This window comes from Aythya ferina (genome assembly GCF_964211825.1).
Source record: "Aythya ferina genome assembly, chromosome: 28".
NCBI lineage: Eukaryota > Metazoa > Chordata > Aves > Anseriformes > Anatidae > Aythya > Aythya ferina.
In genome coordinates this window covers 1,217,278-1,233,708 of record NC_140325.1, presented here as the reverse complement: position 1 = coordinate 1,233,708, position 16,431 = coordinate 1,217,278, and the positions used below count along the sequence as shown (strand labels likewise).

General features: G+C 69.8%; 4 protein-coding genes across 5 annotated transcripts; 2 read left to right on the top strand and 2 right to left on the bottom strand.

The window, feature by feature from the left end:
- Positions 1 to 62: 62 nt before the first annotated feature.
- NACA (nascent polypeptide associated complex subunit alpha) lies at positions 63 to 7,272 on the bottom strand. Of its 2 annotated transcripts, XM_084499886.1 has the most exons (9): positions 7,169 to 7,228; positions 6,736 to 6,807; positions 3,049 to 5,262; positions 1,927 to 2,012; positions 1,755 to 1,832; positions 1,132 to 1,278; positions 909 to 1,037; positions 398 to 520; positions 63 to 192 (listed from the first exon to the last, which is right to left on the bottom strand). In XM_084499886.1, exons 2-9 carry the CDS (start codon positions 6,803 to 6,805, stop codon positions 178 to 180), a joined length of 2,862 nt encoding a protein of 953 aa, XP_084356012.1. In that variant the 5' UTR covers positions 6,806 to 6,807; positions 7,169 to 7,228; the 3' UTR covers positions 63 to 177. The 2 variants fall into 2 exon arrangements, with proteins under 2 accessions (XP_084356012.1, XP_084356013.1); XM_084499887.1 differs by lacking the exon at positions 3,049 to 5,262 and having other exon boundaries at positions 7,169 to 7,272.
- Positions 7,273 to 7,431: 159 nt separating this feature from the next.
- Positions 7,432 to 10,343, bottom strand: PRIM1 (DNA primase subunit 1). Its single transcript, XM_084499888.1, has 13 exons — positions 10,215 to 10,343; positions 9,906 to 10,063; positions 9,545 to 9,651; positions 9,362 to 9,435; positions 9,013 to 9,149; positions 8,889 to 8,947; positions 8,699 to 8,810; positions 8,517 to 8,606; positions 8,285 to 8,429; positions 8,144 to 8,213; positions 7,981 to 8,066; positions 7,796 to 7,894; positions 7,432 to 7,698 (listed from the first exon to the last, which is right to left on the bottom strand). The coding sequence occupies exons 1-13, from the start codon at positions 10,315 to 10,317 to the stop codon at positions 7,679 to 7,681; spliced, it is 1,260 nt and encodes a 419-aa protein (XP_084356014.1). The 5' UTR covers positions 10,318 to 10,343; the 3' UTR covers positions 7,432 to 7,678.
- Positions 10,344 to 10,981: 638 nt separating this feature from the next.
- LOC311424589 (17-beta-hydroxysteroid dehydrogenase type 6-like) lies at positions 10,982 to 12,516 on the top strand. Its single transcript, XM_084499885.1, has 4 exons — positions 10,982 to 11,446; positions 11,525 to 11,783; positions 11,859 to 12,022; positions 12,171 to 12,516. The coding sequence occupies exons 1-4, from the start codon at positions 11,119 to 11,121 to the stop codon at positions 12,371 to 12,373; spliced, it is 954 nt and encodes a 317-aa protein (XP_084356011.1). The 5' UTR covers positions 10,982 to 11,118; the 3' UTR covers positions 12,374 to 12,516.
- A 507-nt stretch (positions 12,517 to 13,023) lies between these two features.
- Positions 13,024 to 15,583, top strand: LOC311424588 (retinol dehydrogenase 16-like). The gene is made up of 4 exons (XM_084499884.1): positions 13,024 to 13,925; positions 14,004 to 14,262; positions 14,873 to 15,036; positions 15,198 to 15,583. The coding sequence occupies exons 1-4, from the start codon at positions 13,604 to 13,606 to the stop codon at positions 15,413 to 15,415; spliced, it is 963 nt and encodes a 320-aa protein (XP_084356010.1). The 5' UTR covers positions 13,024 to 13,603; the 3' UTR covers positions 15,416 to 15,583.
- The last annotated feature ends 848 nt before the right edge of the window (positions 15,584 to 16,431 follow it).

Genomic DNA, 16,431 nt, shown 5'->3' with positions numbered 1-16,431 from the left:
CCTGGGGCCTCAGCTAGCAGGGAAGGGCCGGCAGCAAGGCCAAAAGCGAGGGGGGGAAAGGGTTTCACCAACAATAAGCCACAACTTTTATTAATGGATAGAAATAGTACAAATTTTAAATTTAGTTGCATTTTACTTTTCTCTGAAACACCAAAAAAGGCTCCTCCCTGCTGATGGCTACATCGTCAACTCCTGCGGAGAGAAAGAGGAGTCAGGAGCCAGGTCCCAGCCCCCCCACGCCCCCTGCCCTGCCCCGCACAACCCCAAGCTCTCGCTCTGCTTGTCCCCGCAGGAACGCCGTGCCGTGGCGGTACACATGCGTCTCCCACCCAGGGAATCCCACTTCCAACCCCGCTCCCTCCCCAGCCCCCCAGATTTCCGGGCCGCCGACACTCACCATTATAGCATTTACAATATCGTTACTGTTGTTCTTCAGGGCACGGACTGCCTTCGCTCGGGACACGTTCGCCTGAGACATGACCAGCTCAATGTCTTTCACCTCCACACCGGTTTCGTCAACCTGAGGAGACAGAGCCCGGGGCTGACTGAGCTGAACGCAGTTTGCTCCGTGCCCGGCAGAGGAAAATGGGATCGCGTGGATCGGGGTCACTCCTGCTCAGGCCCCAGGAAGCTTTGGGGCAAGCCCCAGCCCTGCAGACACTCCTCTGGCAGGGACTGGGACCAGACCCTCCGGGGTAAGCCCCCGCACCTCCTTTTGTCCCCAAGGCAAGGGAAAGGAAAGAAAACCTCGTGTCTTAACACCACCTCTGGGGGCAGCTGGGGAGGAGGCTCAGGCGGGACTGGCAGGTAACACCACGAGCCTGCAAATCCAACCCCTGCCTCCGGAGCTCCCCGGGGCACCTCTGGGCTGGCGCCCGGCCCCACAATGCTACACAGGGAGGGCTCACCTCTTCTTCCTCGCTCTCCTCCTGCACAGTGGGGGTCTGTGTGTTCTCCTGGATGTTTGAGACAGCTTCTCCCTGCACTTTGAACTTCTCGGCGGCTGCCAGCTGGGCCTGCTGGGACAGGTCTTCGATCTGCAGGAGGGAAGGAGCGTGAGTGAGGCCAGCCCTGCGCGGCGGGGGCGAGCCAGCCCTCGCAGCTCAGCAGCCGGCCACGCGGCCAGCTCACCTTCGCTTCGCCGAAGACTATGTAGGTGTCTGAGGCTGGGCTCTTGTACACGTCTGGCTTTGTGATGACGAAGAGGATGTTCTTGGATTTCCGGATGGTGACCCTGGTGACTCCTGTGACCTGGCGAAGGCCCAGCTTAGACATTGCCTGGAAAACAAGCGAGGAAGGGAATGAGGCGAGGAGCTCCTGAGGCAGCTCAGCCCCGCTCATCTGCTGCCCAGGGGCCCCGTCCAGCAACCGCAGCCCTCATGCACAGGGCAGCGTGCGTTTTGGAGCTGCCCACGGGCGTTATTTTCAACTGACGCGGCGCTGGGAGCCTGGGGGGGGGGGGAGCACTCGCCCCCAATGTCCAGCACAGGTCCACGCCACGACCCGGAGCCACTCCAGCTGCAAGGACTGTGGCTGTGACCAGGGGCATTCCCCAGCCTCGGGGCATAACGAGGGCGGAAAATCATGCAAAAATCTCCTGCTGTGGTGCCAGGGCAGGAGGAGAGGGGCTGCTGTCCGCAGCAGGTTTGTGAGGTGAGCACCCAAACACCCAGGGACCTGAGCCAAGCCCGACCCTGAGCCGAGCCCGGGCTGTTTGCTGCAGACAGCTCTGGCCCGTCCGCCTCCCACCTCACCTTCCGTGCTTTCTTTTCACTCCGGCTCTGTTTTGCTTTGCTGACGGGTTCTTCATCTATTTCAGCCGCTGCTGCAAGCTGCGAGGAGAGCAAACGAGAGGGAGCGGTGACAACCCTGCGGCGGTGCTGGGGGCTCTGCCCCGGCCGGGCACGTGTCCCTCCTCCTCCCTACCTGCGCCTGCTGTGTCGTGGCCTGTGTGGAGTCTTGCTCTTCGAGCTCTGGGACGGATTCATCGCTGTCAGACTCTGTTCCGGACCCTACCGAAAGAAATGTGTCAGCTTCCCCGCTCAGAACCCTGCACGGGGCAGCAGGAGGGCCTGGGGACACACGGAGCCGCGCTGCCTCGGCGTGAGCAGCGCCGCTGGTGCCGTGAGGTGCTGGCACAGCCACAAGTTCCACCCCAGCTGCATTTCATCCAGCGGGGTTGAGCAATACCTGGCGGGAGGCGCCCTCCCTGCAAACGCAGCAGGACAGCACCGGGCACGAGCTGCCTCCTCCCGGCACTCACTGCATGGAAACTCCCCGAGAGCGGCCAAAAAACCCGCGCCAGGGCCGTGCCCCGTGGGGCTCCCCGGTGCCTGGGGGCTCACTGCAACACCGAGGCCCCGGGTTCAAGGACGAGCACCCGGCAGCAGCACCCCTCGGGGCTCCTGGCTCTGTGGGAGCTGACGACGCGGCGAGCAAACGAGCCCCAGCTCACCACGTGCTCGGGGCTGAATGCCCGGGAAGCCCCGGGGGCCGTCAGCTCCCGCAGCGCGCGATCCCCTCGCACACCACGGCATGGATTTTTTTGATCTGCAACGTGGCAGCGCCCAGAGCAGAACCGGGCACCTCCAGCCCACGGGGCAGGCTGAGCACCACGCTCTCATGCAGCTGTTACCTCAATTCCATCCTGTTTCCTTCTCGGGGAGGGGTCTCTGCATCCCGGGCCGCACCGAGCCCGCAGCAAAGGCCTGCGCAGGCTGCGGGGGGGACACCTGGGGGCCGCCAGCGGTCCGGGGCCCCCCTCAGCACACAGCAGACACAAGCACGCGGCTCCCCGCGGGGTTTGAGCGTGAAGCCAGCTCAGGCAGCAGCCGCCACGCCCGCACGCAGGCCACACCGTGCTCCGTGCCCCACAACACGCCGTTAGTGCCGCCGCACTGGGCCGGCAGCGCCCCGCGGGCAGCCTTGGGCTCAATCCTGCCTCCGCCGTGCCACGGGGGTCCCGCGGGGGGGGGTGAGGGGAGGGGGTTAGTATCTGGTGGGCAGCCAGTGACACTCCATGCACACACAACCGGGGCCGGCTGATACCCTTGTCGTTCCTCAGCACGGGCGGCTTGGCTGCGGGAGCCGGGGGGGCCGCAGCGGGGGCCGCGGGGGCTCGGGGGGAGAGGTCCACCAGGACGGGCTGCAGCGGCGGCTCGGCAGCGGGCGCCTCGGGGGGGAGCAGGGGGGGCAGGTCGTCGTCGTCGTCGTCCTCCACGGTGGCTTTCGCGGGAGTTTTGGCCGGGGGGGGGCGCGGGGCCGGCTTGCTGGCCTTAGCCGGGGGGGGCTGCTTCTTGCCGGGGGCAGCAGTCGGCACAGGGGAGGCGGGGGGGGCCAGGTTGCCCCCCGGTGCGGCAGCGGGGGGGTTGGCTTCTGGTTTTGGGGGCGCGGGGGCGGCGCGATCGGCCGGAGGCTTTGGGGGGGCAGCAGAAGCAGGAGGCTGAGTGCCGGGAGCTGCTTTGGCTGCCGGGGGGGCAGGGGGGGCCGTGGGGCTCTTGGGAGGCGCTTTGGCTGCAGGAGCTGGGGCAGCAGGGGCAGAGGGAGCAGCGGGGGCAGCGGCCGGGCTCTTGGGGGGCTTCTTGCCCGCAGGGGGGGCGGCCGGAGCTGGGGCAGCTGCAGGAGCTGGGGCACTGGGGGCAGCTGGGGCAGCAGCCGGGCTCTTGGGGGGCTTTTTGGCTGCAGGGGGGGCAGCCGGAGCTGGGGCAGGGGGGGCAGGAGCAGCGCTCTTGGGGGGAGTTTTGGCTGCCGGGGGGGCAGGGGCAGGGAGCGGGCTCTTGGGAGCTGATTCGGCCGCAGGGGGGGCAGCTGCAGCCGGGGATGCTGCAGGAGCTGGGGCAGGGGGGGCGGCAGCGGGGCCCTTTGGGGGCTTTTTGGCTGCAGGGGGGGCGGCTGGAGCAGCCCCTGGTGGTGTGACAGGAGGGGGGGTGGCAGGGGGGGCATCGGCTGGGCCCTCGGGAGCCACTTTGGCTGCAGGGGGGGCGGCCGGAGCTGGGGGGGCCGCAGTAGGGGGGCTTGAGGGAGGAGATTTGGGGGCAGCAGGGGCTGGGGGGGCAGCAGGAGGTGGTGTGGCAGGAGGGGGGCTCGAGGGAGATTTGGGGGCAGCAGGGGCTGGGGGGGCAGGGAGCGGGCTCGCAGGAGCCGGGGGGGCTGCAGGGGCTGGGGGGGCATTGAGAGGGCTCAGAGGAGCAGGGGGGGCCACAGGAGGTGGTGCGGCAGTAGGGGGGCTCGAGAGAGGAGATTTGGGGGCGGCAGGGGCTGGGGGGGCAGGGAGTGGGCTCGCAGGGGCTGGGGGGGCAGCAGGGGCCGGGGGGGCACCGAGAGGGCTGAGAGAAGCAGGGGGGGCTGCAGGAGGGGTGGCTGGTGCTGCTGACACGGGCACGGCCGGTGGGAAGCCGGCAGGAGCAGCGGGCACAGCGACCCCCGGAGCCGCCGGCAGTGCTGGGGGGGGCACGGCAGCGGCTGGGGGGGTTTGGGGCTGGGCGGCGGCACCGGGGTCGGGGCTCCCGGGAGGTGCCGGGGCTGCGGGGGCTGCCAGGGCAGGGCCCCCAGGCTGGGCGCCGGCCCCCGGAGCTGCCGGGGGCAGCAGAGGGACGGGGGCTGCGGGCAGTGGGCCCTGGGGGGCCGCAGAGGGGCTCCCGGGGGCCCCCCCAGGTGGTAGCAGTGGGACCAGCGCCATGGGGGCTGCCAGGAAGATGGGGGGGCACGGGGGGGTGGCCAGGGGAGGCTGGGGGGCGGCAGGAGGCAGCGGCACCGCTGGGGCCGGGAAGGGGCAGACGGGGGGAGCGCCCGGGCTCTGGGTACAGAGCGAGGGGGCCCCCACGGGACAGGGGGGGGTGGGGGCAAGAGCAGCTGGGGCTGCCCCAGGGCTGAGGGGAGGGGCGGGGGCAGGAGAGGGGCGAGGGGCTGAGGCCATGGAGGCTCCTACAGGGCTGGGGGGGGCAGCGGGGGGGCTGAGAGCTGCTGGAGGACGGACGGGGCTCGGTGGGGACGGCCCCACAGTGGGGGGGGACACCGGGGGGGGGAGTCCCGGGGCCACGGGGCCGAGCGGGACAGCGGCGGCAGGGCCTGGGGAGCCCGGGGCCGGAGGGGGGGAATTAAGGGGAAGGGGCAAGGCTGGGGCGGGGAGCTGGGGGGGCACGGAGGAGACGGGAAATGCCGCGGCGGGGACCACGGGGGGGGACAGGGGGGCCGGGGCCGGCTCCCCGGGGGCAGCCTGGGCAGCGGGGCCGGGGGCTGAGGGCAGAGGAGCGAGGAGAAGAGCTGAGGGAGAGAAACAGAGCGCTGCTGTCAGAGCGGGGCGGCCCCGCGGGCCCGGGGGGACCCCGCGGGGCAGGGACGGGGACAGGGCCCCCCCGCCAGCCCCCGGCCTCACCGGGGGGGGGGGGGGGGGCGGCCAAAACCCAGCCCCGGCCTTCGGGGAGCTGCGGGGTCAGGGGCAGCCCAGGAATGTCGGAGTGCGTGGGGCTGCTTCGGGGGGTTGGGGGACGCCCCGGCACCGTGCGGGGCTCACACGGGGCGGCCCCGGGCACCGGGAGCTGAGGGGTGAGGACGGGGAATGGGGGCAGGGCCCCCCCAGCTCGCAGACAGCCCCCGCCCCGCGCCCCGCAGGCAGGGCAGGGCCGGGCGGCGCTGGGCGGGCCCGGTGGGACCAGCAGCACCGGTCAGGGGAGCAGAACCAGCCCCGCGGGGGGGGCCGGGCCCCCAGCAGGAGGAGGATTTGGCACTTGGTGTCCCAGCCCGGCTCACACAGCCCCAAATTTCCCCCCCCCGCACCCCCCCAGGGGTGCCTCTCACCGCGTCCAGGAGGAAGGAGCCGCGCTGGGGCTGTGCAAACGCTTCCCCAGTTACCCCGGGGCCACTCGGGGGTCCCAATCCTCACCCCCCCGCTGCCCCCCCCGCAGGGAAGGCTCCAAGCAGCCCCCTCCGTGCGCGGGGCCCCCTCCTTTGCCGTCCCCCCCCGGGGGCACCACGCGCGGTCCCCGCAGGGCAGCCGGACCCCCGGGGGTCTCCCGGTGACCGCCAGCCCCCCGTGGCGGGGCAGAGGCCGCTGCCCCTGTCCCATGTCACTGCCCAGGGACAGCCCCCGGTGACGGTGTCACCAGCCGAGCCGTGCTCGTGGCCGCCTTCCCCCGGCCTCACCGCGCTCCGTGAGGCTGAGAGGGAGAAACGGGGATGGAGACGGGGAGCTCGGTGTCCCCCCGGCACCGCTGCCGCCCCCCAAGCCTGCTCCCGGCGGCAGGAGGCGGTGACGGGGGCTCCCCGCCCGCACCCCCGGGCCCCGCAGCTTCTCCCACGGCCCCCAGATCCCCCCCACCCGCGGCAGGGCCCCCTCTGCCCCTCGGTTGCCGGGGCCGGGGCACGGTGTCACGCAGCACATCCCCGAGACGGCCCCGCGCCGTGCTGCCGGGATGGGCCCCGCTCACCGTCAGCGGCCCCCTCGCGTCTTCCCCACCTCGATGTGAGAATCGGCCCCGAAAGCACCGAGCGGGGCTGTCGCGACACCTCCCCGGGTACCGGGGCACGACACGGGGCTGGCGACGAGAGCCTCCCGTACCCACACCCGGTGCCGCGGCACTCACCGCGGTCCCGGCCCCAAAACCCCCCCCGAGAGGCCCCGGCTGGGCTCAGGCAGCGCCCGCAGCCACCGGCACGGCCCCGAGCACGGCCCCGCAGCGCTGCCGCCCCCCCCCCGTTCATCCCGGTTCGTCCCCGGCCCCCCCCCGCCGCGCTCACCTGTCTCAGCCTGCGGCTGCGGCAGCTCCTGCTCCGTGGCCGGGACGGTTTCTGTGGCTTCTCCAGGCATCGCTGCGCCCACCGGGGAAAGCAAAACGGCACCGGGCTCGCGGCGGCACCGGGACCCGCCCGGGGGGGGGCCGCCGGGAGCTCCCCCTGCCCGCACCACCGGCGCTCGGCCCCCCCGGCAGCCCCCGGAGGCCTCCCGGTACCGGCGGCTCCGCTCCGCCGCCCCCCCCAGGCCCCTCCCGGCCCCCGCCGGTCCCCCCCGGTCCCCTCCCGGTCGCCCCCGGTCCCGTCGCCCCCCTCCCCACCGCCTCCCGGGTGCCCCCGGCGGCCTCGGCCCCGCCGCCATCGCCCCTCCCGCGCCCTCCCCTCGGGCCCCGGTGCCCCGCGGGGGCGGATGGCGGCGGATGGCGGCGGCAGCGCTCACCGTGCGGGGAGCGGGGCCCAAGATGGCGGCGGAAAGAGACCGAGCGGCTGGCGGCGCGACTTCCGGAAGGGCCGAGCGCTTCCGGGACACGGGGCAGCGCCCCCACCCCCGCCCGGCCCCGGGGCCGCGCACAAAGGTTCCGGGGCACGGACGGTCCGGGGGGGGGAGCGGGAATGGGGCCCTGGGGGGGTCCCGGGGGGTCCCGGGGGTCCCACCCCAGCCCCATGGTGGGAGGGCGGCCCAGGGAGGCAGGCACGCGGCTGACCAAAATTTTTTTAATCGAAAACGGGGTAGAAAACGTTCAAAAAATACAAAAGGCGAAAACAGGGTAAAAAAAAAGGTACAAAAAATACAAAAGGCACAAACTGCGGCGGTCGGAAGGGAGCCGGGGAAATCGGCCGGGGGGTGTCAGGGCCCTGCCCCACGGCACCGGGCCCCCACGGGCGGCAGGCAGGTCCCTCGCTGGCCCCACGGCAAGGACGGGGGCTGCCACCGCGCTCCCCAGCAGCGTCAGAAATCACCTTGCAGGTCTGGGAAGGGGAGAAACGAGGAGTTTTACAGAAAAAGAGCAGAGCCACAGGGCCCCTCCAGGTCCCCAGGCTGGCTGTTTTTCCTCCCGGCGCTTACCACTTCGCTGGAGCCGCTCCCCCCTCCGGGCTCGCTCCATCTCCTCCAGGAACTGCTCGAAGACCCGCACGTACGGCGCCAGGCTCGTCCTCTTGTAGTCTGCAGGAGCAGAGGGGGCTGAGCAGGAGCAGGAGCCCGCCGCTGGGGTGGGGACCCCCCCACGTCCCGGCCGCGGCCCCCCTCACCCCGCACACGCCGCTTTGGCTCCGTCTCTCCGCCGTCCTCCTGCTCCCCGTCATCGCCGGCCGCGTCCAGCTCGTGGCACAGGGAGCTGCGGGCGATATTGGGACGTGGCAGGGGCTGCTGGCAGAGCCAGGACCCACCCGGGGACCCCCTCTGCTGGCCCACCTGATGGTGGGGACGGCAAATGGGTCGAACTGGTCCAGCCTCTGCAGATCCAGCGGCACCGAGATGCGGCCTGCAAGAAAGGGGAGTCGCTGCCGGAGGTGGCCGGCCCCACGTCCCGGCCCTGCAGGCGGCCAGACTGACCTGTTTTGGGGTGGACACTGAAGGGGCTCTTCAGCAAGTGCCCGACGCCTTTGCTGACGTTGATATCAAGGCGCGGGAAGCAGTACTGCAGCATGATCTCCCAGTCTGCGTAGCATGGTGCGCTCTTCCCGGTGCTTGCTGCCCGCTGCAGGGACGGGGGGGGGGGTCAGGGGGTAGCCACAGGGGCTGCAGCACCCACCCCTCACCCTATTACAGCCCCTTGGGAGCTCACCCGCGTCCGCTCCATCCTGCCCTTCAGCAGCTCCCAGCGCTGCACCGAGTCTCGCTTCTTGGGGAAGTCGCCCTGCAGCTGCTCGCGGTGCTGTGCCCGGCGGTTAAGGCTGATCGCAGCTGCTGCCAGCCCCACTCCCCTGTGCGGACCCTCCCCTGGCCCCGAGCCGCTGCGGGAAGGATATCCTCCGGGACGAGGGCCAGCACCTTGTCCCAGCGCTCCGGGCTGCCCAGGATGTCCTGGCCCACCAGCGCGTACTCCTCGAAGTATTTCTCCACCACGTTCACCGACCGCCTGCAGAGGAGGAGCGGGGAGAGGCTCAGCGCCCCGTGGCCGGCAGCTGCGGGGCCGGGCAGGCGCGTCCCCACCGACCTGATGAAGGGGTGGATGGGCTCCGAGAGGTTCACTTTCTTCACGGTCTCTGCTCCACCCTGGGAGGACAGCGGTGCTCAGCGCGGGCGAGGCGGGCAGGGCTGCCCGGTCCCCACGCACCCACCTTCACCAGCGTCAGGTACTCCACGGCAGCCGCGCGCAGTGCCGGGGACCACTTCCGCACCGCGTCGTCGCACACCCAGCAGTGGACGCCTCTCCGGCCCGAGTACACCCACAGGCGGTGCTTCATGCCCAGGTCCTCTGCGGGGGGAACAGCCGGGCTGCGGGAGCGTGCTGGCACGGGTGGCACTACAGCCCCGCCGGGAGAACCCCCTGGGTGCCAGCTCTGCTCCCGCTCCAGCCCCGCAGCAGCTCCCCCAGCCCCCTCTTCAGGGCATCGCTGCAAGGGGCAGCAGGGTCTGGATGCGTCCCCGATGCACGGCAGGGGCTGTGGGGTTCCCGGGATCCCTCACCCACGAGCGCGCGGTCAATGACGCGAACAGCGATGGTCATCAGGGTCCAGCACTTGGAGCAGATCTCGGCCGAGCTGGGGGCAGAGCGCAGCAGGTCAGGCGGGCGCTGCGGCCGTGCCGTGCCCCTCCCCAACTATTCCACCTTGTTGGGGCCGGGGCCACGCTGCCAGCGCCCCCGGTAACCTGCAGCACGTCCGGACGTCGTCGTAGTCCGTCATGTCGATGTCGAAGACCAGCTCCTTCTCCACGGGCTGGAAGGCCCCCAGGTGCACCGTGTTGTGCTGGCTGGGCTGCGGGGCACGACCGGCTCAGCCCCGGCGGGGGGCACAGAGGGGGGGCCGGCGTCCTCCCGCAGCCCCCGGCCGGTCGGGGAGCCCGGTGGGAGCGGGGTTTGGGGTGTCGAAGGGGAGGTTGGATGTGGTGCTGGGGGACATGGTTTAGGGGGTGACGGTGGCTGCAGGGGACGGTCGGACCCGGTGATGCTGGGGGGCTTCTCCCCCCCTCAATGACCCTGCTTTGGGGGTTTTGGGGTTGTGCGACTCACCCGGTGGGAGTAGACGGCCCCGATGTCGATCTTGTAGGGGTTCATCTTCTGCAGCTCCCGCTCCAGCTCCTGGGGGCTGCCGAAGGACTGGAAGCGCACGTAGACATCGTCCCGCAGCGTGAAGGAGAACTCCCGCAGCTGGAAGCAGTTCTTCGCCGCTGGAAGGGGGGGGGGGGGGGCACGGACGGGGTTGGCGGGGAGGGGGGACCGGCACGGAGCGACCCCCGCCCCGTTCCCCCCGTTCCCCCCGCCCCCCCCCGGGCCCAGCCCCGCCGGCCCCGTCCTGCCCGCGCCCCCCCCGCCGCTCACCGCCGCCGTAACCGAGCCAGCGGCCGTAGGCGCCGTGCGGGAAGAGGCGGCGGTAAAACACCGGGAGCAGCTCGGGCAGCGCCGCCGGCTCGAACCGCGCCATGGCGCCGGGCGGCGGGCGGGAAGCGGCGGCACCGCCTGAGCCCGGGGGCCGCCGGGAGCTGGGGGGCGGCACCGCCAGGGCGGGGGGGGCACGGAACGGAACGGGACGGGACGGGACGGAGCGGGGGGGATGGCACGGGATGGCACGGGGGGGGCTCGGGGGGGCTCGGGGGGGCAGGGCACCCGGCACAGACCGGGCACTGCCGCCTGATACGGCTCGGCTCGGTTCGGGAACGGGTGCGTGAACACCCGACATAGCCCGGACCGGCTCGGCTCGGCACGGCACGGCCGGGCGCTGCAAGGTCTGTCCCAGTCCCGTCCAGCACGGCTCGGCTCGGCTCGGTTCGGGAACGGCCGCTCGAGCACCTGATATATCCCGGACCGGCTCGGCACGGCACGGCCGGGCACGTCCCAGTCCCGTCCAGCACGGCACAGCTCGGCTCGGTTCGGGAACGGGCACTGCAGAGCCTGACACGGCCCAGAACGGCACGGAACAGCACGGCTGGGCACTGCCAAGCCCACCCCAGTCCTGCACGGCTCGGCTCGGCTCGGCTCGGCACCTCCCAGAGGGGCACGGGCAGGGCACGGGGCTGCAGCGAGCCCCGGCGGCCGGGGAGGGCCAGGGGGGGCTCGGGGCGCCCCGGGGAGCTCAGCCCCTGGCTCCGCCCGCGGTCATTGCCCGGTCCCGGGGGTCCAAGGTCGGTGTGGGCCTGATCCAGTGCTTGCGGCTGCAGCAGCGCCTTCCCCGCTCGCCCCCCGAGCGTCCCCGCTCCGCTCGCTGAGCCCTGAACTCCTACCCGGGATGGGGCCGTGGCTGTGGTTGTGGCTGGTGGCGGTGCTGGCGGGGCTGTTGTGGCTGCGGCACTGGCACCGGGAGCGTCAGACGGTGCCCGGCCTCTCGGAGAAGTTCGTGCTGATCACGGGCTGCGACTCGGGCTTCGGCAGCCTGCTGGCACGGCAGCTGGATGCGCGGGGGCTGCGGGTGCTGGCGGGCTGCCTGACGGAGCCGGGGGCCGCCAGGCTGCGGGCGGCCACCTCGCAGCGCCTGCAGACCGTCCTCCTGGACGTCACCTCCAGCGCCAGCATCGCCGCCGCCACCGCCTGGGTGCGGGAGCGCGTGGGTGACCAAGGTAGGACGGGGGGACACGGCTGGGGCTGGGGGCACAGCAAGGGGGCAGAGAGCCTGTGTCACCCCATCCCCTCCCCAGGGCTCTGGGGGCTGGTGAACAATGCTGGGATCTTCCACCCGGTTGGCCCCAACGAGTGGCTGAGCAAGGACGACTTTGTCAAGGTGCTGAACGTCAACCTGGTCGGCCTCATCGAGGTGACGCTGAGCTTCCTGCCCCTGGTGCGCAGAGCCCGGGGCCGGGTGGTCAATGTGGCGAGCATGGTGGGGCGCATTGCCCTGGTGGGAGGGGGGTACTGCCCCTCCAAGTACGGCGTGGAGGCCTTCTCCGACAGCCTCAGGTACCCCCAGTCCCAGCCCCCTGTCCCTCTCCCAGCCCCAATCCCCGCTGCACTGCGCTCACTGCTGCCTTCCAGGCGCGAGCTCCTGGATTTCGGGGTGAAGGTGTCCATCATTGAGCCTGGCTGCTTTGGGACCAACATCCTGGACTCTGCCGAGGCGAAGCAGAGCATCGTGCGGGCGTGGGACCGCGCGCCCAGCGAGGTCAAGCAGGAGTACGGGCAGCAGTACTTCCAGGCCTGTGAGTGCGGGTGCCAGGGGCTCCAGGGGGCTGTGGCTGGGATCCTGCGGCAGGGGAAGGAAAACAAAACACTCTGCCCTGACTGGGTTAAATCTCAGCGTGGCACGGGGCGCCCAGCCAGCTCCTGCTTCTCTCTTCCCCTCTGCAGACAACAGCAATTTTCAGCATTTCATCACCACAGCCAACCCCAAGCTCTCCCTTGTCACCAACGCCATGGAGCACGCGCTGACGGCCAAGTACCCGCGCACTCGCTACGGGTGCGGTCTGGATGCCAGACTCTTCTACATCCCCCTGTCCTACCTGCCCAGCGCCTGGGCTGACCGCCTGCTCGCCACCAGGAGCACCTTGTAGTGTGCTAAGGGCACAGCCGGTGCCCGGCACGGTGCTGCTCATGGCCCCCCCGGCATCAGGCGTGTCCCAGGCCCCGCTGGCTCCAGTCGGTTGTTGACGGTTGCACCCATTTCATAGAAAGCAACACTGCCCCGAGTGTCTTCGTGTGTTGCGTAGCCACTGTCGCTGCCTCGCCCCCGCCCACTGCTCTTTGCTCTCGGGGGTTTTGCGCTGCACAAAGCAGCAAGGAACAGGGGCAGCCTGGTTCGCCAGGAGGGAAGGGGAGGACAGGGGCATCCCTGGGGATGGGGTGAGGCATCAAACACTGCCAGGCAGAGGAACGACCACAGGGACTGGGAGGACTGGGAGGGACTGAAGCTCCTTCCTGGCCCCAGAAGACCCCAGTGCTGTGCTCGCCCCGCTCTTGGGGCAACACAGCTCAGCCCTCGCTGGCCCCAGGCTCCACAGGGGCTGTCCCCCGCTCCCCTCTGATGCCCTCTGTGTGCAGGGGGAGCAGCCAGGGGGCTGCATCAGGCAGGGGGGAGGACAGGTCCGTGGGGTGCCTGTGTGGGCGCAGACCCAGCCAAAACCCCAAGGACCAAAGACAAAAGCTGCAGCAGGACGTGCTGCAGCCCCGTGCCAACAACAGGCTGCCCCTGGGCTGGTTTGCAAGGGGGCAGGGGGGAGGCTCAGCGATGCCGCGGGGAGTGCAGGAATGATTTGTGGGCACTGTCTGTGCAGGCGTGTGCCTACAAGCTCAGCGCAGCTTCTTGCTGCTCTCCAGCTCTGGTTCCCAGAGCCACCAGATGCCCGTGATAAAAGCAGAAGTGAGCGGCGTTAGGAAACGCAGCGCCTGCTCCTTCAGGCTCCTTCCGTAATGCTGCCGTAAGACGCGGCCCAGGGCAGTGCCTGCAGCGAGACGCCTCCAGCACGCCCCAGCTGCCGACACCAGAACGGGGCAGGCAACCACCACACTCCTGCCCAGGACCCAGCCTGGAAAGGGACGCACCGTGGGGCTGAGTCCCCTGCCTGTGCCTCCCCAGGCTCGGCTGCAGCCTCAGCCACTGGCACAGCGCCGTGTGCCCCTGATCCGGCCCCACCACCGGCACTGATTTACCGAGCCCTGCAGGGCTGGGCAGGTCCAAGGTCGGTGTGGGCCTGATCCAGTGCTTGCGGCTGCAGCAGTGCCTGCTCCCACTCACCCCCCGAGCGTCTCCGCTCCGCTCGCTGAGCCCTGAACTCCTGCCCGGGATGGGGCCGTGGCTGTGGCTGGTGGCGGTGCTGGCGGGGCTGTTGTGGCTGCGGCGCTGGCACCGGGAGCGTCAGACGGTGCCCGGCCTCTCGGAGAAGTTCGTGCTGATCACGGGCTGCGACTCGGGCTTCGGCAGCCTGCTGGCACGGCAGCTGGACGCGCGGGGGCTGCGGGTGCTGGCGGGCTGCCTGACGGAGCCGGGGGCCACCAGGCTGCGGGCAGCCACCTCGCAGCGCCTGCAGACCGTCCTCCTGGACGTCACCTCCAGCGCCAGCATCGCCGCCGCCACCGCCTGGGTGCGGGAGCGCGTGGGTGACCGAGGTAGGACGGGGGGACACAGCTGGGGCTGGGGGCACAGCAAGGGGGCAGAGAGCCTGTGTCACCCCATCCCCTCCCCAGGGCTCTGGGGGCTGGTGAACAACGCCGGGATCGCTATCCCCACTGCCCCCAACGAGTGGCTGAGCAAGGACGACTTTGTCAAGGTGCTGAACGTCAACCTGGTCGGCCTCATTGAGGTGACGCTGAGCTTCCTGCCCCTGGTGCGCAGAGCCCGGGGCCGGGTGGTCAATGTGGCGAGCGTGATGGGCCGGATCGCCTTCTTCGGCGGGGGGTACTGCCCCTCCAAGTACGGCGTGGAGGCCTTCTCCGACAGCCTCCGGTAAGTCCACGTGCAGAGCCTGCTGCTGGTTCTTCAGGCTGCTTCGCTTCTCTGACAGAGCCTTCATCTGCGCAGACCCCTTCCTCTGCCACCCCTAGCAAGCACATGTGGGCTTGTTGGAGCTGCTGCCACCAGATGCACGAGGAGGGCCTTTGGGGACGCAGCGCCCACCCACACGGTGTGCTGCCCACTGCTGGCAGCCTCCGCTCTGGTTCAGCCCAGAACATGCGGAGGCAGCCCAAGGGAGGGGATGGTGAAGGATGTGGCAGGGCTTTGATTTCGTTCCCCCGGATACTGGATCTGCTTGGCTGCAGGGGAGGCTGCTGGCTGCAGGCTGACACCACCTGCCTGGGCAGGGAACCTCCTGCTTGGACCTTGCCCCTGCTCCAGATCCCGGGGGAACGTCCCCGAGGTCTGTGCTGACCCCATCCCATCCAGGCTCTGCAAACATTTGCTCACGAACCGCCTTGGACGCGTGCTGGGGCTGGCATGGGGTGTGCTGGCGTGTTCAGGATCCCCCCACAGTCCCCTGTCACGAGGCTGCCGTGCATCCTGCGCGGCCCCGTGCTGGCTGCCGGAATCTGGTCCCACGGGGCTCGGACCCTTCCAGGCTTGAGATGTGCCACTTCGGGGTGAAGGTCAGCATCATCGAGCCAGGCTACTTCAAGACAGCAATCAACAGCGCTGAGAACCTAGAGAAGTGTTTTCTTAGCACCTGGGAGAAGGTCTCGGATGAAACGAAAGCAGGCTACGGGGAGAATTACTTGAAGGACTGTAAGTACACCACCTCGAAGCTAAAGCCACGGTCCTCCCTCCCCGAAGCCAAAGCCCACCCCGGGGCAGCAGGGTGTCCAGCCGCCCTGAGAGCCAGTGGAGCCATTCAGTTGCCTTTGGCACGAGGCTCAGCACCCGCCCGGCCCCTTCTGCCTCTGCAGTTCTGGCAGGAGCCAAGAAGATGCACAAGAGGTGCAACTCCAACCTCTCGCTGGTCACGGACTGCATGGAGCACGCGCTGACCAGCCGCTACCCGCGCGCCCGCTACTCGGCCGGCTGGGACGCCAAGCTGCTCTACATCCCCCTCAGCTACCTGCCCTCCTCCCTCGCCGACGTGATCCTGACCTGGTCCTACCCCAAACCTGACCAGAAAGCCTGAGGTCGCTGCAGACAGCAGCAGCCAGGGGCTGAGATCTGGCATCGCCCCGCAGCTGAAGCCGTGCGGAGAAGTTCCTAAATTCCTAGCTCGGCCTACATCCTGCAACTCGCTGTCACCTGCTAGCAAACAGGTTTGCTGCTGAATAAAGACAATATTCTCTTCCCTTCACGGCAGGGCTTTTCTTTTTAGCTGTGTCCCCTCCCTCAGACAGCGCACCGAGGCCATGCCCCTGCCTGCACCAGGAGAGACAGGACAGAGGTGTTGGCACAGCTGTGTGAGCCTCTCCGCCTGCACCAGCCCCTGCTCACTTCACTGTGCCCTGGTGCTGGGGACACCCAGGTGCCACGAGATGCAGCAGCCAGCTCCGTGCTCCACGGGCAGAGGGGCTGGGAAAGGGACTGAGCACTGCAGCGGGCAGCCAGGGGAGCCCCCAGCCCCGCTTTGCTGCTCTGAGCTCACCCCAGCCCCTTCGCTGCTTGCCCCGAGTAAAGGGGACAAAGCAGCCGCCCCAAGGCTTCTGAGCTGGGCAAACTCAGCCCAGCACTGTGTCCAGAAGGGTCCAAGCTAGCTCTGCCAGCACAGGCAGCTACCGGAGGCCAAAGCAGAGCTCCCAGCACGTGGATCTGTGCAAGATGAAGCAGTGAATTGCAATTAAGAAATGGAGTTTTATCACGGGAGCTGGTGCAATCCAGCCTCTTCTGCAATTCGGGTTTCTGGCTCTTCCCCCAGCTGCTGCTCAATACCTGGGCTGGGGCTGGTGCACACCAGCCTCTATTTATACAGCCCCCACACCAGGATGGGCTGCGACAGACCTTCACTGAGTGGGACCAGAGCAGCACAGGACCTGCCCAGGTAACCCCGGGGTTGGGGCCGCAGCGTTCACAAGGGGCAGCTCCTCTGGCTGGGTCAGGCACATCTGGAGGGAGGTTCAGGAAGGGTCAGACACAGCTGGCTCAAGGGCATCCAAACACTGCTATGGCAGGAGCTTGCTCTGAGGGGGAGGTGAGGTGGGCTCT